Consider the following 23,602-nt stretch of genomic DNA (forward strand, 5'->3'; position numbering starts at 1 on the left):
ATTACTTTATTCATTTTTTGCATAAAAAACAAGTTTACTAAAAATTATTTAGTTCATTTTAAGATTAATTTTTTTACTTTGCAGTTGATACCTTATTGTTTTATTTTTCATTATTCTCTTTTAGGTGTATTGCCAGGAATGGCCCCTCCTATTGTACCCATGATACATCCCCAGGTTGCTATTGCTGCTTCACCTGCTACCTTAGCTGGAGCAACAGCAGTTTCTGAATGGACAGAATATAAAACAGCAGATGGGAAGACATATTATTATAATAATAGGACATTAGAATCAACCTGGGAAAAACCCCAAGAACTAAAGGAAAAAGGTATAGTAGTTTGTGACCTATGAGGTTGTCCTAATCTATTTTGATAAAGCATATTTAGTACTATATGAAATTTTGAGAATTTACCTGTAACCTTTAAGATTAATTTCTTTTTTTTTTCCTTCCCCGGGGTAATGAGGGTTAAGTGACTTGCCCAGGGTCACAGAGGTAGTAAGTGTCAAATGTCCAAGGCCGGATTTGAACTCAGGTCCTCCTGAATCCAGGGCTGGTGCTTTATCCACTGTGTCACCTAGCTGCCCCCTAAGATTAATTTATATAACATTGGAGGGAGATTATTTTGATCACTTATTTGGATTTGCTTTAAAAACTTGAAATTGACATGTTCTTACAGATTTGTCAGTTTTCTCCATTTTTAAGCTTTAATTATTTAGGGATGTTGAAATGATTTTCTCTTTGTCTATGTATTATCAGGAATATATGTAATTTGTAATTTGTTTTAAAAAAGATTTATGTTTGATAAGACTGGTCCTCATAATGAAGGAATGTGTTCTGGGTAGTACATTGTGTTGGAGGCCACAAGAGTTTTTCATTCCAATAAATGACTTTTATAAATGCTCCCTGAAAGAGTTATGCAATGGGCAACAAAGAGAAGTATAAGAGAGTATTAACATTTACATAGATTAAATGAGTGCAGATGAATTCATATATGTCCTTATGAATTCCATGTATTAGTGTGTATTTTTGTGACTGTCCTACTAGCATTTCCCTCAAATGCCATTATGTTGTTTTTACTTAAAATATGGTTCAGAGTGCTGAAATAAAAGATGGAAAGTGTTTAAAGTGCTTGAGCTGTACAGATATAAGTTCATTTTATGCAACTAGAACTTAGTACCACAGATTTATTGAGTAATATCCACAAAAGAAACATTTTTTTATCATTAGCTGTGTTAGAATTGGAATGGCCCCCCCTGCTGGAGAGATATTGCAGGGAGACTCTGCCATGTGAAAAGAGCATGTGATTTGGAAGCCATGTGACTTTAATGACTGGAAGTTGGCTAGTGTCTGGAACTTGCATCTGTAGAGCTGCCTGTTAATTCTGCAAATCAGGGCTGCCAACCAGTTAGCTTGGAGCTGTGTGTGTGTGTGTGTGTGTGTGTGTGTGTGTGTGTGTGTGTGTGTGTGTGTGTACAGCCCTGTTTCCTGTTGGACAGGAGGCTTCTGGGAGGAGGAAGGAGGAGTGAGGTCTTTCAAGCCCCAGTCCTCAGCTTGGCTGGAGGAGAGATGCTGGAATAGATAGATAGATGAAGGAATCTTGGCCTTTTTCTCTCTGATCACTAGATTCCAATGCACCTTAATAAACGCTTAAAAGTTTAAGCTCTTGCTATAAAGCTTGTAATTTAAGGCAAACACTCATTAGATTTTAGACATTCTAGCTAGAATTTTAGTCCCATACAGCTGTTGACTGTTTGATTTGATGACATATCTTCTCACTTAAGATATCCCTTACTGTGGAAGACCTCTTTGACCAAGATTAATCAAGCTGTAAACTTTTATGTTTAAGATTGAATATTAATCACTTTGGAAACTCCACCATATCTGTATCGAAGGGGATTAAACTTTTAATAGAATATCTTTTTATAGAAAAATTAGAAGAAAAAATTAAAGAGCCAATCAAAGAGCCTCCTGAGGAACCGCTACCAATGGAGACAGAGGAAGAGGAACCCAAAGAAGAACCCATAAAAGAGATCAAGGAGGTAAAGGGCTATGAACCAAATGAGTGTGAGGTTTAATGATTTTGAGTAATTTTCCATTTGTGCATTTGTAAAATGTAGGTGTTTAATAAAAGTATTTCTTAAATTGACATGAAATGTTTGATATAGTTGAACATAATTATAAATATAAGAGCTGAAATTTTAAGACATCTAGAGTTTCTAGTTGGGGGAAAATTTTTCTTAAAATATTTTTTTCTACTCCAAATGAATTTACTAAAATTATTGAAGTATTTTGCACAACTGGCAAATATTGAATTAGTCTTATTCTTCATTCCCCTTTCTACGGTTATTGTCTTGTTTTAAATGATAATGTATTGCGCAATGAAATGCTATTTTCTCTGGAAGTATTTTTCTACCAATAAGGAAGAGTGGTTTCAGATTTCATGTAAAAACTTAGACTGAGGTGGTGGTTTATTCCTTTTCTGGACCAAAACCTTTCTTGTTCAGCTACATATCATTTAGAGACAGGACCACCTATTGCAGTCTTCTATTTTGGAGGAAGGCAATTTGGTGCTAGGAGAATGAATGAGAAAAGCACTGTTCTATGTGCTGGGGATACAAATATAAAAGAGACAATCCTTGCCCTTTTAGAGCTTACATTCCAGTGGAATGGAGAGTAGGGAAAGGTGTTTTGATCTGTAAAGACACCAGGATTTTGAGTAGTTGATTGACATGCCCTTTCTAAGAGCAATGATGTTCTTGATTTGATTATTATTCCCAGAGCTAGGGGTGAAGAATAGGGAGGTGGAGTGGTGGGGTGGATATCTATGGCTGTAAGGCAAGACAATGGCAGCAGTGAAACAAAATTGGAAGTTTGTTGTTTCCTAGACATATATCAGGCAATCAAGAGAGTCTGGCTACTGGGCTGGAGTTCCAAAGCTCATTGGTTTTGTTCCTCCAGGGCATGATCCCTAGATCAGAGAGTGCCTAGCAGCAGTGGCTGAAGAGCAGGGTAGGAAAATGACAGAGGTGAATTATGGTTGTCTGGAGCAGGCTGGATATAATAGGAAGGTAGAAGCAGAACACTGAAGTAGGTACCTTGATTTAAAGCTCCCCTCAAGGTACCTTATCACTAGCAATAGCCCTGGGGTGAATTTTTTTTTATGAGGGTTAAGTGACTTGCCCAGGGTCACACAGCTAGTAAGTGTCAAGTGTCTGAGGTCAGATTTGAACTCAGGTCCTCCTGAATCTAGGCCAGGTGCTTTATCCACTGCGCCACCTAGCTGCCCCCCGGGGTAAAATTTGCAGGCATTTTTGGTTTGTATCATTAAATTGCTGCTATGAATTAAGTGGAAATGAGAATATTAGAAAGTCATATTTTGAGATATTTTCTCCATAGGAGCCCAAAGAAGAAGAGATGACAGAAGAAGAAAAGGCTGCCCAGAAAGCAAAACCAGTAGCAACTACACCTATTCCTGGCACTCCATGGTATGTATATATTTCCAGTGACTAATGCTTTTATTTATGCTTTTTCATGTTTCTAGTATGGATTGGGTGATTTTTTTGGGGGGGGTCCTTTATTAAGAAATTTTTTTCCTATAGGGAAAGACATATTTTCAAGTCTCAAGAAATTTCTGTATAATTTGGGTAATCCAATACCAATTATTTTAGTTCCAGCTCTTTTTTGTTTTGTTTTTATTTTTGTTTTTGTTTTTTTTTTGCGGGGCAGTGAGGGTTAAGTAACTTGTCCAGGGTCACACAGCTAATAAGTGTCAAGTGTCTTAGGTCATATTTGAATTCAGGTCCTCCTGAAGTTAGGAAGACTCATCTTCTTGAATTCAAATTTGGCCTCAGATACATAGTGGTCATAGGACCCTGGGCAAGACACTTAAAGCTGCTTGCCTCAGTTCCTCATCTGTAAAATGAACTGGAGAAGAAAGTGGCAAACCTCTCCAGTATCTTTGGCCAAGAAAACTAATTGGGGGCACAAAGAGTTGGATGTGACTGAAACACCTGAACAGATAAAACATTTGACCACATTTCCCTCATCCCTCAATTCACTTGACTACAGTGGCTCCTGTTTACCTCTGTGGTCAAATACATAAAATCATCTGTTTGGTTTTTAAAGCCTTTCACAACTTTTTTCCTTCTTACCATTTCCAAACTTCTTGCCATTTATTCTCTTCCACATGTGCTGTTTCTTATACATGATACTCTATCTTCCGACTAAGTATTTTCATTGTCTCTTTTGTATATATTTGCATAAATGATAGATGGTGTCTGGTTCTCCCTCATCTCTCATCTCCTAGCCTTCTGACTTTTATGTCCATGCTAAAATATCACCTAACATTTGCCTTTCTTTGCATTCCTGGCACTTAACACAGTAGTTGATGCTTAATAAATGCTAATTTATTTGACTTAACTAGAATATTCATTCGATCAGGAAGTATAGTTTTCACAGTATTTGGGGGGGGGAGGGGAGTAAATATGGTGTTGTTATAAAGCGCTATTACATAATCTTTTATGTTAACAGCATGCATTTATATAATGCTTTTAGGTTTAGAAAGCACTTTACATGTTATTGCATGTCATTGTCACAACAGCCCCATAAGGTAGGTGCTATTATCCACAATTTACAGATAAGGAAACTGAGAGTTGTTTAGTGACTTGGAGGACACACAGCTAGTAAATATTTGAGGCAGGATTTGAACTCTGGTTTTTCTGTTTTTATGTACAGTACTCCCTTCTAGCTTATCATTTATGTAGTTTACTGATCAGAATAGTTCATATATTTTAAAAAAATAGATTTTACTATTTTCCTTCCCTGTTTCTGTTGAAAGTTCCATCATCCTTCCAGTGTCTCTTGTTATCCTCTGCATTACCTTGTACACTTTCATTCTTCCTCTCACCACATATCAAATAAGTTGCCAGAGTTTCTCATTTTTCTTTCCACTACATCTCTGCCATCCCACCTCTTCACTCACTCAGACAGCTACCACCCATTCACCTCTGACCTAGACTATTTTAACAGTCTTAATTGGTCTCTCTGCCTCTAGTTTCTCACCACTCAAATATATCTTATACTCTACTACCAAACTAATTTTTCTTAAGTGCAGATATATATGACCATGTCACTCTCTTTGTCAGTTAACCCCAGTGATTTCCAGACTCTTAAAATTCCTGTTTAGTTTTTAAGGTCCTTCACAATATAGCCTCAACCTTTCTTTTCAGGCTCCTTGAATATTACTCTTCTTTCATTACTCTGTGATTCAGCAAATTGGTCTTCTTTCTGTTCCTGATGTAAGACACTACATTTCCTATCTCTGTATTTTTGCTCTTACCACTCCACATGCCTAGAATGTGCTCCCTTATTTCAGTCATAGAGACACTCTGCTTTTAAGATACAGTTAAAGTGCCATTTTCTTCATGAAGTCTTTCCTGTTCTTCTCAGCTATTAGTGTCCAACCTTACCAAACTACCTCCTATTTAACTACTTTCTTTATATTTATTTACTAACATATTTATATATACTTGTTTTCTCCCCATCGTAACACAAGCTCATTGTAATTAAGAATTGTTATTGGCACTTGGTATCTCCAGTGCCTGGCACATGATAGATGCTTAATGTATACTTACTGACTGACTTGTTGATGCTATAGTGGGAAGAATTCAGATGGTAAAAGTGAAATCACATATACATGTTATTACAAAAAGCTTCAAATGGAATGTCTTTCTCCTTGTACTCATTTTTACTCTTTGTCGGTGGAATGGCACTTAGTTCCACCCTGTGATCCATATGTATTTCTCTGTAAATTCCATAATAGTGTCTGACTTCACATTTGCCACCAGAGGGCTTCCTTGGACAGAAATATATGTGTAGTAGCACATTTGAGCAAATAGAATGAAATGAAGGTATAGTTAATAGTATGATATTTATGTACCAACTGGAAAAGCTTACACAAGTTTTACTTAAAAAGATGAAGTTACCAAATTATTTTTAAAGATATTGCTTAACCTACCTGTAATTAACTGCCAAAGATTTTATAGGAAATTAACTTGTACAAGATACTACATTTTAGTCTTTGGATGAAAGTAGTAGAATAGTCTTTCATATAAACAAGACACTGAAATCTTCTAATTAAAAAATTCTAAGTGTTCCTGAAGAGTCATAGGTATAAATTTCTTATTGTATGTCCAAAGTGGGTTTTCAGTAGCTTCTCAGCTATCATTTGTATATTTAATGTGTACTTTTTATTTATACTGCATTATGTTTATATTATTATATTATAATATGTGTATTGCCTGTGTCTCTTTCCATTTTTACAGAGACAGAGAGGAGAGAGACTTTTCAGTAACAGGTTGCATTTGGGCAGCAGATTTTTTGGAAAATAAATGAACTTATTTGTTCCTCAGCACTCTTTAAAATTTTTCATTTCACAGTTGTTTAATCATTCTCCTTCACAGGTTGTTGACACTCTACTTTTGAGAGAGCTTTAAATTTAGCATTCTAAAGCTGGATTATTTTAATAAGGATTATGTTTAAATAATCTTTAAACTGTGCTTCAACCTGAAGTGCTTAATGCTTCCTATGGTTTTTTCAACACAGTTATCTTCATGTTAGGCATTAAACATGTCTTTTACTCAAGAAGCCATGCTTTGTTCTTTGTATTTAGGAGCAATTAGATTAGAAAAATTTTTTTCAAAGTATCATTTAAAAAAACTGACTATAGAGGGTCTCTAAAAATAAGCCTTTTGAATTCATTTTTAGGTGTGTTGTTTGGACTGGAGATGAGCGAGTTTTCTTTTATAACCCCACAACTCGTCTCTCTATGTGGGACAGACCTGATGATCTGATTGGAAGAGCTGATGTTGATAAAATTATTCAGGAACCTCCTCACAAGAAAGGAATGGAAGAAGGAAAGAAACTAAGTGAGTGCAAAGTTAAATGTTATTCTCTAATATTTAAAAAGTAATTTCGCATGGTTTGAAAAAATATGAATTCTTTTTAAATATAAACTACTTTTTCAAGGAATGTGGACATTTAGAATAGCTAAATAATTGGCTTTTATGTCAGTTGGATAACACACACACACTCACACTCACACACTATAACATAATAACAATTTCTTTAGTTAATATATCCAGGAATTAGTGCAAGATATATTTGTTGAACAGTATTTTTTTTTGATTTGATAAACAGTATTAGTAAAATGAGAATATTAGTCATTGGGATTTTTAACAGCTATTTTGACTAGAAGTAAAATTGTAAAGTAATCCAAAAATTCCATTTCCATTCGGCATATGAAACTCTTTCTTGTTTAAAAAACCAGTCACTGAAGTTCCAGGTCCTTTTAGTCCAGAATAGGGTAAGCAAAATAGAGGATGGCATTTTGGGAAATAAAGTACCTAGAAGGAAAAGGACACATTGAAAGAGTTCATTAAATTTTACATTGTTTGCGTTATTAGAAAATGAAATTTAAAAAATATATAATGGTGAGTGCTTAAAAAGTTTTTGTTAAATTGTTCAGCATTCATTTAAGTACAGAGATTTTTTTTAATGTTGATATAGGAATTTATGTCTCAGAACTTCATTTGGCTTCGTGAATCTTTGAGATCTTAATTCTAATCTTAAGGAATGACCTCACTGCTTGGTGGAATTATCATTCAGTGTTTTACAAGTAAAACCAATTGTAAGGATGTGTAGTATGAAAAGTTAAAACAATTTAATGGATTATACAGAAATTTTACTGTAATTTCCTGCTTCCAGAGTTCCTTCTATATCTCCTTAAGAGACTGTTGCACATCTTGTTAATTGCTGAGGACATTTGGAACCCTTTGTTTTCATCTTTCAAATATCATTGTGTTTATATATGCCTGAAATTAGTGAACCATAGTCTTTGTAACCAAAGTACATTTTCTTTTTTTTTTTTGAATCTTTTTTATTTTCCTGCGTTTATTACAAACTGGAGCTACCATAGTCAAAGTTTTTTTTTTTTAATGTCCTGTTACATTTTTTTTTCCAGTTGACACAGTGCATTTTTTTAATCCATACAATGAAAATAGAGATGAGGATGGAAGTTTTTATTTAAAAGTAAAATTATAATTTTTGAGTCAGCTGATGTACCTGGTCCTCCTATTAGCAATTGGTAATTTCAAGGAAGCATAATTATTAATTAATTAATAATTAATATCTTTCTTGCATATAGAGTTTTATTATTTTGAAATGTCTTCATATATTATTTTTTTTCTATATATCTCAACAAACATTTATTTTATTTTCCATTTACATGTAAGGATAGTTTTCAACATTCATTTTCATAAGATTTAGAGTTCCAAATTTTTCTCCCTCCCTCCCTCCCTTTCCTCCCCCCTCCACAAGATTGCAATCAGGTTATATATGTACAATTCACAAGTGTTCTTTTTATCAGTTCTTTCTATAGCAGTGCATAGTATGCTTCCTCATTAGTTCCTTGGGATTGTCTTGGATCACTGTACTGCTGAGAGTGGCTAAGTCATTCACAACTACTCATTGAACAATACTGCTGTCACTACGCACAATGTCCTCTCAGCTCTGTTCACTTCACCATACATCGATATTCATTAGTCAAAGTATATTTTCAAAAACGTGATTTTTGGACACTTGGTTGATCTCTTGCATGATAAATAACATGTATAGTTCTAATAAAATCACAATAAACTAAAAAATAAGCCCCATCTGTAATACCTCCATGAATTAGGAAAGGTTTTTATTGTATGTCAAAGTTTGAATAAAGAAAATTTTAGATTTAATTTTAAATATAACTTGGAAGAAGGGTGGATAAGTAGAAAAGACAATAATACTGTTCTTTGCTAGAAGGATTGGCACTTAATTTTAGCAGTAGGAAGAAATGTTTATGGTTATGGATGACATATTTGTTGTCTTTTTGCCAGGACACCAAACTCCGACCATGCTGTCTATCCAGAAGTGGCAGTTCTCTATGAGTGCAAGTGAGTGAAGTAAATCTGAATTGCAGTTAATAATAGGGGAAATTAAAGAAAAATGACAACAGTAGATTATTATTATAATAACTTGCATTTATATAGTCCTAAAGTTTGCACAGTGATCTTGTAATAATCCTTAAAGATAGGTACAAGTATATTGGGTAGCCAGAACTGGATTAAATTGATCCTTTATTTTAGGAAATGGAATGCAAATATGACTTTGTGTTGAAAACTTTATGCCTCAATATTTAGACTGTTGGCTGTTTATACATACCCTTAGAAAAAGCTTTATAATAATTTTATCTTGCAGTTAAAGAAGAACAAGAATCAATAGAAGAAGCAAATGAAGATGAACCAATTAAAGCTAAAAAGCGGAAGTAAGTTAAATCAGATAGTTTACAAGATTTGTTTTTTCCCCCAAGATTGATTTAATTCGTGTGAAGAAAATGCAGTTTTGAATAGATACAATAATAAATAAGTTGTTGATAATAAGTTGTTATCTCATGATAGAACTTTTTTTTGATTAAGTAAATGTTTATTATGCTATGTTTGTAATTTTTTGGGGGGGCGAGGCAGTGAGGGTTAAGTGACTTGCCCAGAGTCACCCAGCTAGTAAGTATATAGTGTCTGAGGCTGGGTTTGAACTTGGGTCCTCTTGAATGGCTGGTGCTTCATCCACTGTACCACCTAGCTGCCCCTGTTTGTACAATATAAGCACGTTATCTCTATGCTTTTTATGAGGCTAGGTAAGATAAAAGAACTGATTAATTAGAACTTTGAGGAACTTAGGAGACTTGACAGATTTGTTTAAAAGTTTCTCCCCCATAAACACATTCCAACAAAAACCATTTCAAATAGCATGTACCTCCACACATATTTATTAAATGGAATACTATTTTCATTTATGCATCACTTCACCAATTAATTACTGGCTTTTGAAGTAATATTTAAAACTATCTGTAGAGGATTGATTGTCAGATTTGGAAAGTGACTTTTACTTCATAAGAAATGAGGGAAGTACCAGAGATAGTATTACTTTGATTAGTGCCTGTTCTTCTGGCTTAGGTTAGATGTGAATGTGGTCCTTAGTATTCCTTTAGGAAGGAGAAAAGAATATTGTCCATGAAATAGTTATACAACTAATGGAGAAGTCGGTCTAGTTATTAGAGAAAGGGGTGAATTTGGCCCACACATTTTTTTTTTTAAAGAAAGGAGATGAAAAAATGATGGAAAGGATAACATGGGTTGTCAGTATAAAGGAGATGAGGCTGAGAAAACAGTTCTAGCAGATTTATAAATGCTGTCATGTAGAGGTTGTCACCACATAGCTTGCCTGGTCTTCATTGTTTATTAGAGGCAGAGCTAAATGTATGTTTTTCCTGGCTCAGAACATAGATTTTAATTTTATTTATGGGATAGATAATAAATGTTTATGCTCCAGAATTTTCAAATAGCAAAAGTTGTTATAGAACCCCAGGTCACCTCCACACCACTGTGATGCATTGTAGTAAGGGCTTGAGAGCAGGCATTTTATACCTAACTATATAGAAAAAAATTTTTTAAATAAATGATTGCAGGAAAAATTTTTGTTTAAAGGATGATCTTTATGGTTTTTTTGTTCACTAGTGGTTAGTTTTAGGTTACCACAGTCTCTAAAATAACCTCAAATGCAAGGACCATGTCTTTTGCTTACTTTGTGTTTTCCTGTTCTCTATGATAGTTATTGATAGTTAATGATAGTTAACTGGCTCAATTTCCATCTGTTAACCTTAGATAATTTTAATTATTGGGTTAGCCTTCCTTTGGTAGCTCCCTCTACCCATTCTTTCATTTAAATTGGTAATGTATACCAAGGAAACATAATCTAAAGTTAATATTTCCTTTAATAAGTCAAGCCCATTCTCCCCCAAATCATGTAATACATTCTAAAATATATATGTAGGTATTAGATTATCTATTTTGGATTATCTGCATTACATCTTTCTTTTTAGAACACATAATTGAGAACATCTTCCTCAAATTGGCTTTAACTCTGTCCATTTTTATAGGAACAAGGAATAGTTGAGTTATTGTTAAACAGTTCTAATCTATGGAGTTGTATTATTGGGATCCCATTAATCTGTGGGCCCTATCCCTTATTCTCTATTTCTTATTCATTGCCCAGAAAGAGAGTAATAGAAGTGCCTGGTAAGTATCTCTAATTTATTAATCTGGTCAAGGTTGGTGGTATCTTGTGTAAAAATATATGTGTAATATATAAAAACTTTAAAATTTTAAAATCACAGGTAGGTTTTGTTAGATGTTTAATTTTTAATATTTTAGTTACATAATGTGAAAAGTTCTGGGAATTAGTATCTTTCATCAAGAAAGTAGGAACATTTTCCTAATGAATTAAAAATCTCTTTAGGAACAGTTCTTTAATTTTAATCCAACTAAGAATGTTTTTTACTTCAAAAGTGAATGGGAGTTTGTTTTCAAAGGAGAAAACACATTTCACCTTGCTCCTGGTTTAACAAAGTCTGATACCGAGATAGAGCATTCTTCTGTTAACCTTACAGTGTATTCATTATAAGAAGATAGCATTATTATAACAACAAGAGTTATTCCTTTTTTATATTATGTTGGGATCTGACCTATTGATAGGTTTATTTTAACTAAGAAAGGTTGTGATTCTTAGCAAATGTTGTCTTATATGCTGTTTTTGAGAATTATCCCTTAATTCTGATTTGATAATTTATTTATCAGTTGATGGCTTTATGTTGCATTCTTACAGGAAAGATGATAACAAAGACATTGATTCGGAGAAAGAGGCTGCCATGGAAGCCGAAATTAAAGCTGCCCGAGAAAGGGCCATTGTCCCTCTGGAGGCCCGAATGAAGCAGTTCAAGGACATGCTTCTAGAGAGAGGGGTCAGAAAACAATCTTTGGGGGAGATATTTCTGTTTTGTATAAGTAATATAATATGTCTTGCTAAAAGGTCATATCCAAGGTTAGTGATCCTATTGGGGATGGGGGGACAAGGGGCAAACATAGCACATAATTTTTTTTTGAAAGCACCTTTTCATGGCCAAGTCTGTTTAACTTAATGCCTATTACTGTCCTCTTGAATATATCTTTTTTTAAAAAAACCTTTATTCACTTTTAGGTTATTAAACTACAAGTTTTATTTAAAAATGGTATTAATATGAGAATAGTAGCATCATTTGAAGAGATGAACCTTAATTGTAATTACTTCGGGTTAGAGCAGAATTGTTGATATTTTATATGAAGTTTTTGTTAATGAAATTTTACTGAGAAGGATTTTTAACCATTTGGTTCTATTCAGAGGTTAATTTGACTAAGTAAAATTGTTCAATTTTAAATCATTACCTATTCTGTAAAAGATGGAGCAAGCTTGGGAAATCAAAATGCAAATCTTCAAGGCTCTTTTCTGATGTACTGATTTTTTAAATGTCACCCAGTAGTGGTTATTTTAATTAGGTGTGTGTTACAGCTATATAATTATATAGAAATGTTCAGAGCCAATTAGTGGGAAATTTGCCATTGCTCACCTCCCACTGCTTGTCATTTATTAGTGATGGAAACTTCAGTATGGTTTTTGTCATATTTCTTTTTAAACAGATGTCCTGTAGATTTCAAGAAAAAATTATACTACCTTTATATTTTAGAGCAGATTTAATTATTAGGCAATGCTTTTTTATTTTAAAGGTTTCTGCCTTTTCAACATGGGAGAAAGAGCTGCACAAGATAGTTTTTGATCCACGTTATTTACTTCTTAATCCTAAAGAGAGGAAACAGGTAAATAAATGGAAGTTATGTTTCATTTAAATGTTATGTCCCTCAGAGGAGGCAAAATTTTACAATAATGGGATTTAAAGCAATCTTTGTGTGGTGTCCCCCCACACTCCTTTCAGATTTTTCTAGAGAAAAGTCTTGAGAATTTTTGCCTTCCCTCTACCCAAGAAAAATTATACACATATGTAGGTATTTAAAAAAAAATTAGGAAAGCAGTCTGTGGGAATTTCTCCTAGGAAATATGTGGATATTTTCTTAAGATTCCTTATGACAGCCATGCTGTATTTATAAGGACTATTCCAAATGCACCTTTTGGTCAAATTATTCCCTTCATTTACATGGTACATGAATTATGATTTTGTTCATTGCCATAGTATGGATGTGCCACTTGTGATGTATTGATTACAGATGTTTTGATGACATTTTCATTTGTCTTTTTACTTTTGGGGTTAAGTGACTTGCCCAGGGTCACACAGCTAGTACCTGTTAAGTGTCTGAGGCTGGATTTGAACTCAGGTACTCCTGACTCCAGGGATGGTGCTCTATCCACTGCGCCACCTAGCTGCCCCATCATTTGTCTTTTAAAGCATTTGAACATGCTTTCCTTAGCCATTATAATCACATCTGACTTGAATGGATCTTCCCAATACTGCTCTTCTTTAATGTTAAAAATATTCAGCAGTTTAGTTTTGTGCAAAGCATCATTGCTGTAGGCCTTACCACCATTGATCATTTTATCAAAAAGTTAGGATTGGAGTTTTATTTTGAACTGTTGTGCTACCATATATGCAGACATAGATTTTTTTCTTTTCGTGGAAGCCAGATTTTTGATATCTCAGACATGGATAGTAAATGCTTTGAAACTGAGAGCACAATGTTGGAGATATGTTCCAGGCAGAGTTTTTGTTTTTAGACAGTCGCTATGTGACTTCATTGCTCGAGCTTTCTAGGATATGTTTCCACTTTTTTTTTTTTTAATTTTTCCACTTTTAACAAAAGCTGTTTGCCTGTACTTGTTAAATATATTGTATACATTTTAATTATTCAGTAATGTACATAAACAAAATTCAAGCCCCTTGGAGTCTTCCTTTGTATGATTTTTGTCACAAGTTCTACTCATGGAAATGTAAGTATTGAAACAATATTAATTATATCATAATTTCTGATTGGAAGAACTTAATGTTATCTCCTATTAAGAATAGAAATCTTCTATCCTCCTAAGTTGTACTTTAGTGATAGTATAACCTTAAATAAAGTATGGTTGTATTTAAAGAGGAGAAGTATCAGACATTGGTCTGATGTCTCAGTAATACTATTGTCTGGAACTCATCTCAAATTCAGGATAGTTTAGGTTTTAAATTTATAAAGTATGTAACAGTCTCCCTAAGTTACATATAGATTTCCCAGCTATAATATAAGGGCTATAAGCATCTTAATACTCTTTCTCTCCCTCCTCCTGGTTAGCATTTACATAGTGCTCTTAATTTCGCCAAATGACCCCTTTTTGTTTCTTCCAACAACCCCATTAGGTAGGTGCTGTATTACGCTCATTTTATAATTGAGGAAGCTGAGGCAGGCAGAGGTTAAGTCACTTGCCCAGTGTTTCACAGCTGACTAGTATCTGAGTCTGGATCTGAACTCAAATCTTTCTGACTCTAGGTCTGACTCTGATTTTAGAGATTAGTCTAAGTCCCTCATTTTGCAAATGAGGAAACTAAAACACAAGAGAGGAGAGTTTCCCAGGGTCTCTCAGCATCAAAGCCTAAATCAGTACCCACCTCTGCTAATGTGTAGTCTAGCTTTTTTTTTTTACTGGGTCAGGATGGCTTCTCTTTTGCTCTTTGGGGCAATAATTATATAGGCAAGTAGCAAATACTTAAGTTACTTGAGTCTCAGAAAAGTTTGGGTGACTGGTGGTCATAGAACACAATGAGTAAATATATGTCAGTGTTGAGAGTTAAAGCTAGTTTTGCCTATCTCCAAATGTAGCACACTATTATATACCACACTAAAAATCTTGTTATAGAAAATATTAATACTTTCAGTGATGTAGAAATTGGTAAATTGATGAAATATAGTGAACTTATATAATGAATCCCAAAGCACATTTTCAGGCAATTTTTACTTTATCTTGTATTAATTTGTTTGAAAAAGAAAGAAACAATATATATCCAAAAGACTTATGTTTTTCCTTTATTGCATATTCTGGTACATGACTGGAAAAAACGTAAAGATTGGGAAAGGTTTTGTGTTCTTAGTTCCCAGTCCAGTTTCATGTTTACAAAAGTACATTTTGTTTTTGTTTTTTGTTTATTTATTTTTTAGTGAGGCAATTGGGGTTAAGTGACTTGCCCAGGATCACACAGCTAGTGTTAAGTGTCTGAGGCCGGATTTGAACTCAAGTACTCCTGACTCCAGTGGACTCTGTCCACTGCGCCACCTAGCTGCCCCCTGAAAGTACATTTTTTAGTCTGCTCACTGCCTTTCATTCTATTTATATTTTAAATACTACTATGAGGTAAATTTGTTCAGTTTTTTTATTCATTCAGCAAGTATTTACAGTGAGCCAAAGGATATACAGAGTTGAAAATGAAATGGCCCCTGTCTTCAAGGATCTTACAGTCTATTGGGGGTAAGGGGAACAGCATATGCATAGACAATTAAACTCAATAATTTCTGAGAGGAGGGCATTAGCAACTGAAGACATCAGAATAGATTTCTTGTAGGAGGGAGTAAATGATTTATCAAGTTTGATAGTTTTCTTACCAACATTTATGTCTTATTTTTATAGGTTTTTGACCAATATGTGAAGACTCGAGCAGAAGAAGAACGAAAGGAAAAGAAAAATAAAATTATGCAAGCAAAGGAAGATTTCAAGAAAATGATGGAAGAAGCAAAGTTTAATCCAAGGTATGTGGGTCATTTCCATTTAGAAGAGAACAGAGTTTTATAATCCTGTCTTTTCCTTTCTGTATCTTTAAAAAAAATGTTGGTATGATTTATGAAACTTAAATATTTTGAATTTTTAGGAGATATTAACATCTCTATTGTATGTTTATTTCCTTTTTTCCTTAATGCATTTGCTTTAGAGTACAGTGGAATTTTGGTTGCTGAATGTGGATATATGTAGATAACCATTGCTGAGAAAAGTGCTTTAGTCGGTTTTCAGAAAGCTTTGTGTCATGGGTTTGATATTCATTTTTCAGTTGTATGTGAACTGAATATTGAGTATACATGTTATGCTAAAGAAAATTAAATGATCTATGTTTGTTACTTAAAATGTCATACATGTAAGCACTAGTTTTGGAATTAGAAGTATCTCTAAATAACTAATAAACAGATTTATTGGAAGATAAACGTATTTATAACTTAACAAAAATGAAATACCTTACCTAATTGCTGCCAGAAATATTTCTTTAGATATGATATGCTGAGAAGTGAAAATGGAGACTAAATAAAATCTTAACAGCTTTAGAATAAGCATCCTTAGAAGGGAGGAGAGGAGGATAAGAATGCGTAAGATAATGGGGGATAAGAAAACAATGCCTTTTGCTGCCTTTGAGGTGTTTGGTTAAATGACATAAATAGCTCCAGCACATTGGTGTGTTTTTGAAATTTTAATACTTTGTTTCCACAAACAGAAAAATCACTGCTTCTCTTTTCTCACATAAAATTGATCTATAATTTCCTTATTTATCATCTGTAGAAAAGCTGAAGAAAAGAGGCCTGCATGTTGGAGCCTGGCTGGTTATTATCTTAGTTTTACTGCAAAAGCTAATCTTAGTCTATGTGGGGTAGTACTTGTGGGTGGAGAAGTTGAATTGATGGTTTGTTCTACTATTTTAGTCTCTTTAAGCTTCATTCCTCAAAGGATGTAATGGGCCTGCTAACAGAATACTCCAAAAAAATCTCAGTTGCTTTGTGGCCTAGAAAATCTTTGGAGGGGTATGGCCCATACTTTATAATGAAGAGTGTTAGTGTCATTTTAACTAAAGGTTTCAAAGAAGATGATAGTGATGATTCCTCTTGGATAGCTCAGGTTACAGTCAGTGGTAATTTCCATGTTTGTTTTAAAATTGTCTTCTTTCTGAGATGTTTAAGAACATCTTCATGGGAATATAGTGCTACTTCCCTTTTTTCAGATAGGATATTGTTCCAGAAAGTTGTACAAGTATTGAAATCTTAAACTTTTAAAGAATTAATTTTCTTGAGTTGTAGCATTCGTTCCTTCCTTTTTTTAATCTTTCTGAGCAGGATACTAAATCTGGGTGTTTTTTGTTTGTTCATGTGTGCTAAAGCCGAACTTTTGCTGCAACATATCCTTGTTGCATTAATTAAAACTTTACTGAGGTTTCAAATTCATCTTACTCATTTTTTTTAGACCAGATCTGTATGCTATCCTGTGGTTGAAGAGTTCAGTCATACAGAGTGTTTTGTTGAAAAAAAAATGCTATGTGCATGAAACGTTATTAGGATCTCATAGTAGCTATGAAAAGGGTTGAAAATTCTAGCTTTTGTGTGAATTATCATGGGATTCCTAATGTTTAGTACCTTGTTCTAGAACCCAAATTCCTAAATTAGCCAACCAAAATTATAGAATTAGTTTTCTGACAAAATATAGATTGTTTAGCTTTGCACATAAGGAAATGTATTTTATTATCCTTATTAGAATTCTGTTATCAGTTGAGTTTCTCATTGCCACTCCCAAGACAGGTTGGCTGTCAGTGAAGTATGTATAAGCTGCATTTTTTTCTACACCTGTACAGGTTGGTATTGCAGTGTTATCCATGAAAACAATCTTTCAATTTCTACTCTTTGCTACAAGGTGAAAGTTTCCAAATTCATGTCAACCCTCCTTAAATGTATATAAGATACAAAAGTTACTTTTTATTTTTAGTCTAGCTTTTCTGTACTTCCTTTATTTGAGCCTCAGTTTCCTCATCTATAAACTTGAATATTGAACTAGCTTTCTCTTAGCTTTAACATCTTATGAGCTTTTGAGCAAGTTTTGTGGATAGATATATATCAAATGCATGTCCTTTGTTATGGTGTGCTTCACTTTTTTCCTCTGTTAGTGCTTGAACAATACATACTTATCTAACAGCAATTCTGCTGTCTAGCTCTTCACTACTTTTGTTAGCCCATTGGGTGTTATTTATTACTTATAGGCAGATATTGGGGACCACATTTCTCAGACATATGTTCTTTCAGGAAAGCTGGTATTTTCTGCTGTACCTTTCCACCAGCAAAAACAGCTCTACCAAATTAGTACACTTGCCATTTTGTTACAGAGCTACTTTTAGTGAATTTGCAGCCAAACATGCTAAAGACTCCAGATTCAAAGCAATTGAAAAGATGAAAGATCGAGAGGCCTTATTTAATGAATTTGTAGCAGCTGCAAGAAAGAAAGAAAAAGAAGACTCGAAGACCAGAGGTGAGAAGGTAAGGTGGTTTTAGTTCCAGTGGTGTGATTGATGGGAGTATGAATGGATAGTGACCAAGCTGGTGCTGGGTTTCTAGTACTTCAATTTATGGGATAGTTCAACAGTTTTACAGACTCAGTTTCAGTTTGGCTTTTTGTTATCTTCTAAAATTTTGTTGTATAAGTCTTCCATTACTTTATAGCTAGAATTTGCATATATTAGTAACTTTTAAGTGAGCTATGTTGTATTGTTTTAATTGGTCTAATATTTAGTATTTTTTAAAGCCAAATAGTGACATTTCTAAGTTGATGAAAATGGGTTTTTTTTGGGGGGGGGGCCTGGAAAACCCAGAACTAGTTATGCCTGCTTATTCCGTGGTAGCAATACAATTTCAGAATTCTTTATAAGTGGTAACATTTAAATTTCAAAGAACTTTTTTATCTCTTTCCCGTGAAAAGGTAGCATTTTAGAGACTTCTTAATCTTTCAGTAAACATATCTTACGTATAAATTACTGCTTATCAAAATTAAAGGTCGACCATTAAAGTTTAATGAATTCCAAATGTCATTTGACAGCAATGTCAAGTATGGAGCAAGAGCTCACCACTGGGAAGGCAGGCTGGCAGGGAGGTGGCATCAGTAGTGTACCATCAAAACATGCAGCCACCCTCCTTAATGTCCCTGTATGTTGTGTGAATGGGGAAAAATAACCTCTGGAGCCTAATCATTCTTGACATTTGAAATTGCTAACACTCTCTAAAAGCAGAAGTAATGCAAATTTGATCTATTAGAAGATGATGAGAAAAAAGCAACCTTGCTTCTAGGAAATAATACTCTGATATGTAATATTTAAAACAGTATGATAATGGTATACTTTAATTTATCTTGAACTGTCATTTAAATTACCTCTTCTCAGAATTGAGTCTTCCTAATTAGCTGTTTTATTGGGCTTCTGTCAATGTAAAACTGTTCAGAAGTACTTTACTATTGCCATTTCTATAAATGATTATGCTTCTCAGAGGAAATATACACAATTTCATACTATATAAACATTTTATATACTGTATTGGACCCATGCCTATGGAATTGCTGAATTACTTTTGAATTTTAGAAATAGTTAATTTCATGAGTTAAAGATAAATAAACTGTGTTTGTTTTGATATTGCATGACTGTTCTTAGACAAGTTGATTGTTTCTTTTTGCATTTAAAAGTACTGTTCTTTTTCTAAAAACCTTTTGTAACCATTTTATGTATTCTGTTTTATAACAAGTGGATAGACTTTACAGTTTTGTGCTGTGCGGCCTGTCAATCAGTTCAGTCTGACAGCTGTCAATCACTGACACGCAAAGTATTATGGGATTCCCTAGTGAGGAAAGAATTGGTATCTCTGTGTGGTGACTTTAGCCTCCCGCAGTTCCGGTACTTTACATTTTTTTAGTTCTTTTCCTTGTGAAGTGATGAGAGTTGTGCCCAGAATGTGTTAACTGAAAAAAAAAAATTAAAGAGACATTACATCTAAATAGACCTAAAATATTTTCAGCCTTATTTTCTTTTGCTTTTAAAATTTTAATTCTTTAAATTCTAAGTTTGATTTTGTACCATTAAAAATAAGGTGGCAAATGATGAAGTGAAGCTTTCTCAGCCAGTATTAAGTTTGCAAATTTAATTATTAACTATGGATTCTACACAGAAATCTTTAAAGTAAGGGTTTTAATACAGTAGGTTTCACTTTAATATTTTGAGAAGTGAGGCCAGTAAATACTTAAGAGTATTTTTTGTTAGTCACTTTTTGACCTTTTTCTTTTAAAAATATATGGTGAGGGGTAGCTAGGTGGCACAGTGGATAAAGCACTGGCCCTGGAGTCAGGAGGACCTGAGTTCAAATCTGGCTTCAAACACTTAACACTTACTAGCTATGTGACCCTGGGCAAGTCAATTAACCCCAATTGCCTCATAAAAAAACCCCAAAACAAACAAAAACACCTCTTTTCACTCTAAATATGATTATTTTTTTAAATAAAAAGACCAGTAACAGTAAAAGCATCCTGTATGTTGTCAGTAATCATTTACAATTTTACTTGGTCTTACAGCCATGATCCTGGCCCTTGTGGCATTAAAATGTTTAATTTAGATGGTTTAGTAGCCATGTTTCAGAAGTTGCTCCCATTTTTTTTCTGGCTTTACATTACACTGAGAACTATTATCTTGCTGATGAAATGTGTGCTCCTGTATAGACTCTTGTATTTAAAAAAAAAAAAAGCTGTGGTTCCTAATGTGGTCCATTTTGCTTTGTGGACAAGTATCTCTTCAGCATCTCTGTAAATAATGGGCATCGTAGTCATGTGTTCTTGGTTTTTAAAAAATCTTGTGGAAATGCCTTTAAAATGTAATGGATACTTTTTTTTAAACGTAGTTACTATTGAGGCAGTTCTTTGGTTTTTTCCTTATCTTTTTTGGTGGAAATTGAAGAAACAACTGCCTTAGAATTCTTATTTATGAACAAAGCAACCAAATTTGGTGAAATTGTGGCCTAAAATTGGCTTGTAAATAAATCTTAGTCAAGAGTATATCTCATTCAAAAAGAGGGACCTCTAGAATTGTGGGTCTGCTTCAGAGATACTATTTCTCTATCACTATGTAAAACAGCTCCATTTTGAGACAGAAATTTGTTCTAGGTCTTCCCACTAAATAAATGAATACCAGTATTGCTCAAATAAAATAGATGCCAAGAATGCAACCATTTTGAAAGAAAAAATATTAGGGAAGAATGTGAGAGAACTCATTGCAATGTTACTGGGAATCTTTGTGTGGATGTCAGGGCATAATTTTTGAACCACAGCTAACAATAGATAATTTTTACCAGCTATGCAATTTTAAGTAATTCTTTCCCTCAGAATAGTACCTAGAATAAGCCAGTCAAGATTAATCCTGCTGTGAAGGGAAGGGAAAATATTATTTCAAATAGTTTACAACATTTCTTAGTTATGTATCTGTCACACATTTGACAAAACAAAAACCCAAAATACCAATGCCCTTACTTTATAGGCTTCACTTAGGTTATTTGAAAGTGCTTTTAATTTGTACAAATTCCTATGGCTTAGAAAGCTTCGTGGTTGATGCTGCTTGCATGTTTTATTTTACTTGGAAAGAAGGCTTTCATGTAGTGAAAATGTTTCACAGAGCTGTTATATTCATCTTGTCAGATTTATAAAAGGCAGACTAGATGAACATCAGTGATATATTTGCTAAGCTATATCCCCAAATGATTTCTTGATTTCTATTGAATAAAAGATCTTTAATGTTTCTGATTGACCTAAACCTAATTATGAGTCAAGCTATGTAGTAAAAATGCCTGCAGCTGATTGGTTCTATCTTTTGATTTACTCTTATTACATGGAAAAATCTGTTTCATAGTTTATTTTAAGAGTCTTGGAACCTTTCAGTTGTTCAGAAAGGCACATAGGTTCATAGACCAACATTAATTTCCCCTTTTAATCCTATGGTATGATAAATGAGAGTGTGGGGTGGAGGTGATGGGGTTGGAATAGGGTGGTGGGGAGTGCTTAAGAGTACTTAATTTGTTTTTGTATCCACACATCTCCATATAGTGATGAAATAGGCCTGACTCCACTTCTGATTTCTCATTCCCTGGGACAACAGGGTCTGAGAGTGATGTGAAGGCAGCATGTTTAAATACCTGGGGGAGATGTATACCTGCTATTGACTGGTTCTGAAGAGAGTCTTAAAATCTTTTGTTCAAAAGAGATAGGCTGCCCCCGAATGACAACCTGAATTATAGTACCAAATGAGGTATATAATTCCCCCCCTAAGGGCATAAACATACCTCATTTATTCCCCCTTCTCTCCTGTTTAGAAAAAGATATTTCTTTGTAGCAGTATTAAAGGTTAATGTCATTTGTGGTCCATTCTGGTACCTTATAAAGTGCAGTAGTGCTAAAAGAATACATAGTGACTAGTAAGGAAAAAACTATAATCCAAACTTTCTTTTCTTAAAATAATGATATGTTATGGTAAACATATAAATATTGGAAATGTTGATTTGTGCTTGTCATTTAAAATCAGGGTATGAATATATTTTTCATTAAATCTGAAATTTGACCATATATAAGTAGTACTATTATTTATTATAACTATTCCCCTTATCCTCCCTACCCACCACAGTTTTTTAAAGAATCTTAAGCACATGATGATTCTATTGGATTTTTGTCTACAAAACTTAATGAAATTTACTAAGTCTCCTTGTTAATATTAAAAAGAGAAAAATTTTACTATGCTATTTGTTATAGCAAAAGTATTTCACTGCAAGTCATTACAAAGATTTAACAAAAAATCCTAGGTCAAAATAAATTAATGCTTTATGGAAACATCTAAGACATAAAGTTATAATTGTGTAAGAAATTATCCTCATTTGTCTTAAATGTTATTCATTAAAGAAATAATTCATCTTTGCTTTGGTAGATGTCAGTGAAGAACTTTTGTGATTTGGCAGATTTAACAAAATTTTAAATACAAAAAAATTGCTATCTTTTCCTTAAAAAGTTAGCCAACTTTATAGATCAGGTACTCTAAAATTTTACATATTTCTCATCGTTAAGGTAAGTCAGCATTTTTTCAAGTAGCAATTATTAGTAAATTAATTTCTTACAGTGTGTTATTTTTCTTTCCCATTTCATATCCTATTTAAAATGTAGATCAAATCGGATTTCTTTGAACTACTATCTAATCATCACTTGGATAGTCAGTCTCGATGGAGCAAAGTAAAGGACAAAGTAGAAAGTGACCCACGTTACAAAGCAGTAGATAGTTCATCAATGAGAGAAGACCTTTTCAAACAGTATATTGAAAAAATAGCCAAGGTACAGTATGTGTCTATTTGTAATAATTTATATCCTTAAATGGTAAAAACGTATATTTGTCATGTTAATCAATACTGTTTTAATTCAGCAATATAAGTTTATTTTGAAAAGCATTCTGGAAATTTATATTCTTAACAAGAGTTCAATTTGAAGAAATATTTGAGAAGCTAGTTACTCTAATGGAGTTGGTAGAAAATAGCATCTTCTTTCTTTTAGAATTTAGACTCAGAAAAAGAAAAAGAACTGGAGAGGCAAGCCCGAATAGAGGCAAGTTTACGGGAACGAGAACGAGAGGTTCAAAAAGCTCGTTCAGAACAAACAAAAGAAATAGATCGAGAAAGAGAGCAACATAAACGAGAAGAAGCAATTCAGAATTTCAAGGCTCTTCTTTCTGACATGGTGAGTATTATGTTAACTTTTATTTCATGTTCTTATCTTATTCAAATCTTTGTTAATTACATTCTGTGAGCTTTTTTAAGGTTTACTTTACATTAAACTTAACTGTAAAAGTTGTATCATTTGGTAAGTTAT

At 33.6% G+C, this 23,602-nt stretch overlaps 1 protein-coding gene across 2 annotated transcripts in view; it reads left to right on the forward strand.

Annotated features, from left to right (window-relative positions):
* The window catches only part of TCERG1 (transcription elongation regulator 1), a 64,680-nt gene that overhangs the window by 34,405 nt on the left and 6,673 nt on the right, over positions 1–23,602 (forward strand). For both annotated transcript variants that reach the window (XM_043983626.1, XM_043983625.1), the window contains 12 exons: positions 125–325; positions 1,925–2,037; positions 3,395–3,483; positions 6,764–6,924; positions 8,926–8,982; positions 9,287–9,353; positions 11,750–11,885; positions 12,685–12,774; positions 15,563–15,681; positions 18,063–18,213; positions 22,907–23,071; positions 23,288–23,470. In XM_043983626.1, the coding sequence (XP_043839561.1) occupies positions 125–325; positions 1,925–2,037; positions 3,395–3,483; positions 6,764–6,924; positions 8,926–8,982; positions 9,287–9,353; positions 11,750–11,885; positions 12,685–12,774; positions 15,563–15,681; positions 18,063–18,213; positions 22,907–23,071; positions 23,288–23,470 (1,532 nt within the window). The remainder of the gene's footprint in view (positions 1–124; positions 326–1,924; positions 2,038–3,394; positions 3,484–6,763; positions 6,925–8,925; positions 8,983–9,286; positions 9,354–11,749; positions 11,886–12,684; positions 12,775–15,562; positions 15,682–18,062; positions 18,214–22,906; positions 23,072–23,287; positions 23,471–23,602) is intronic.

This window comes from Dromiciops gliroides, chromosome 2, assembly GCF_019393635.1.
Source record: "Dromiciops gliroides isolate mDroGli1 chromosome 2, mDroGli1.pri, whole genome shotgun sequence".
In the NCBI taxonomy this organism is placed as follows: domain Eukaryota; kingdom Metazoa; phylum Chordata; class Mammalia; order Microbiotheria; family Microbiotheriidae; genus Dromiciops; species Dromiciops gliroides.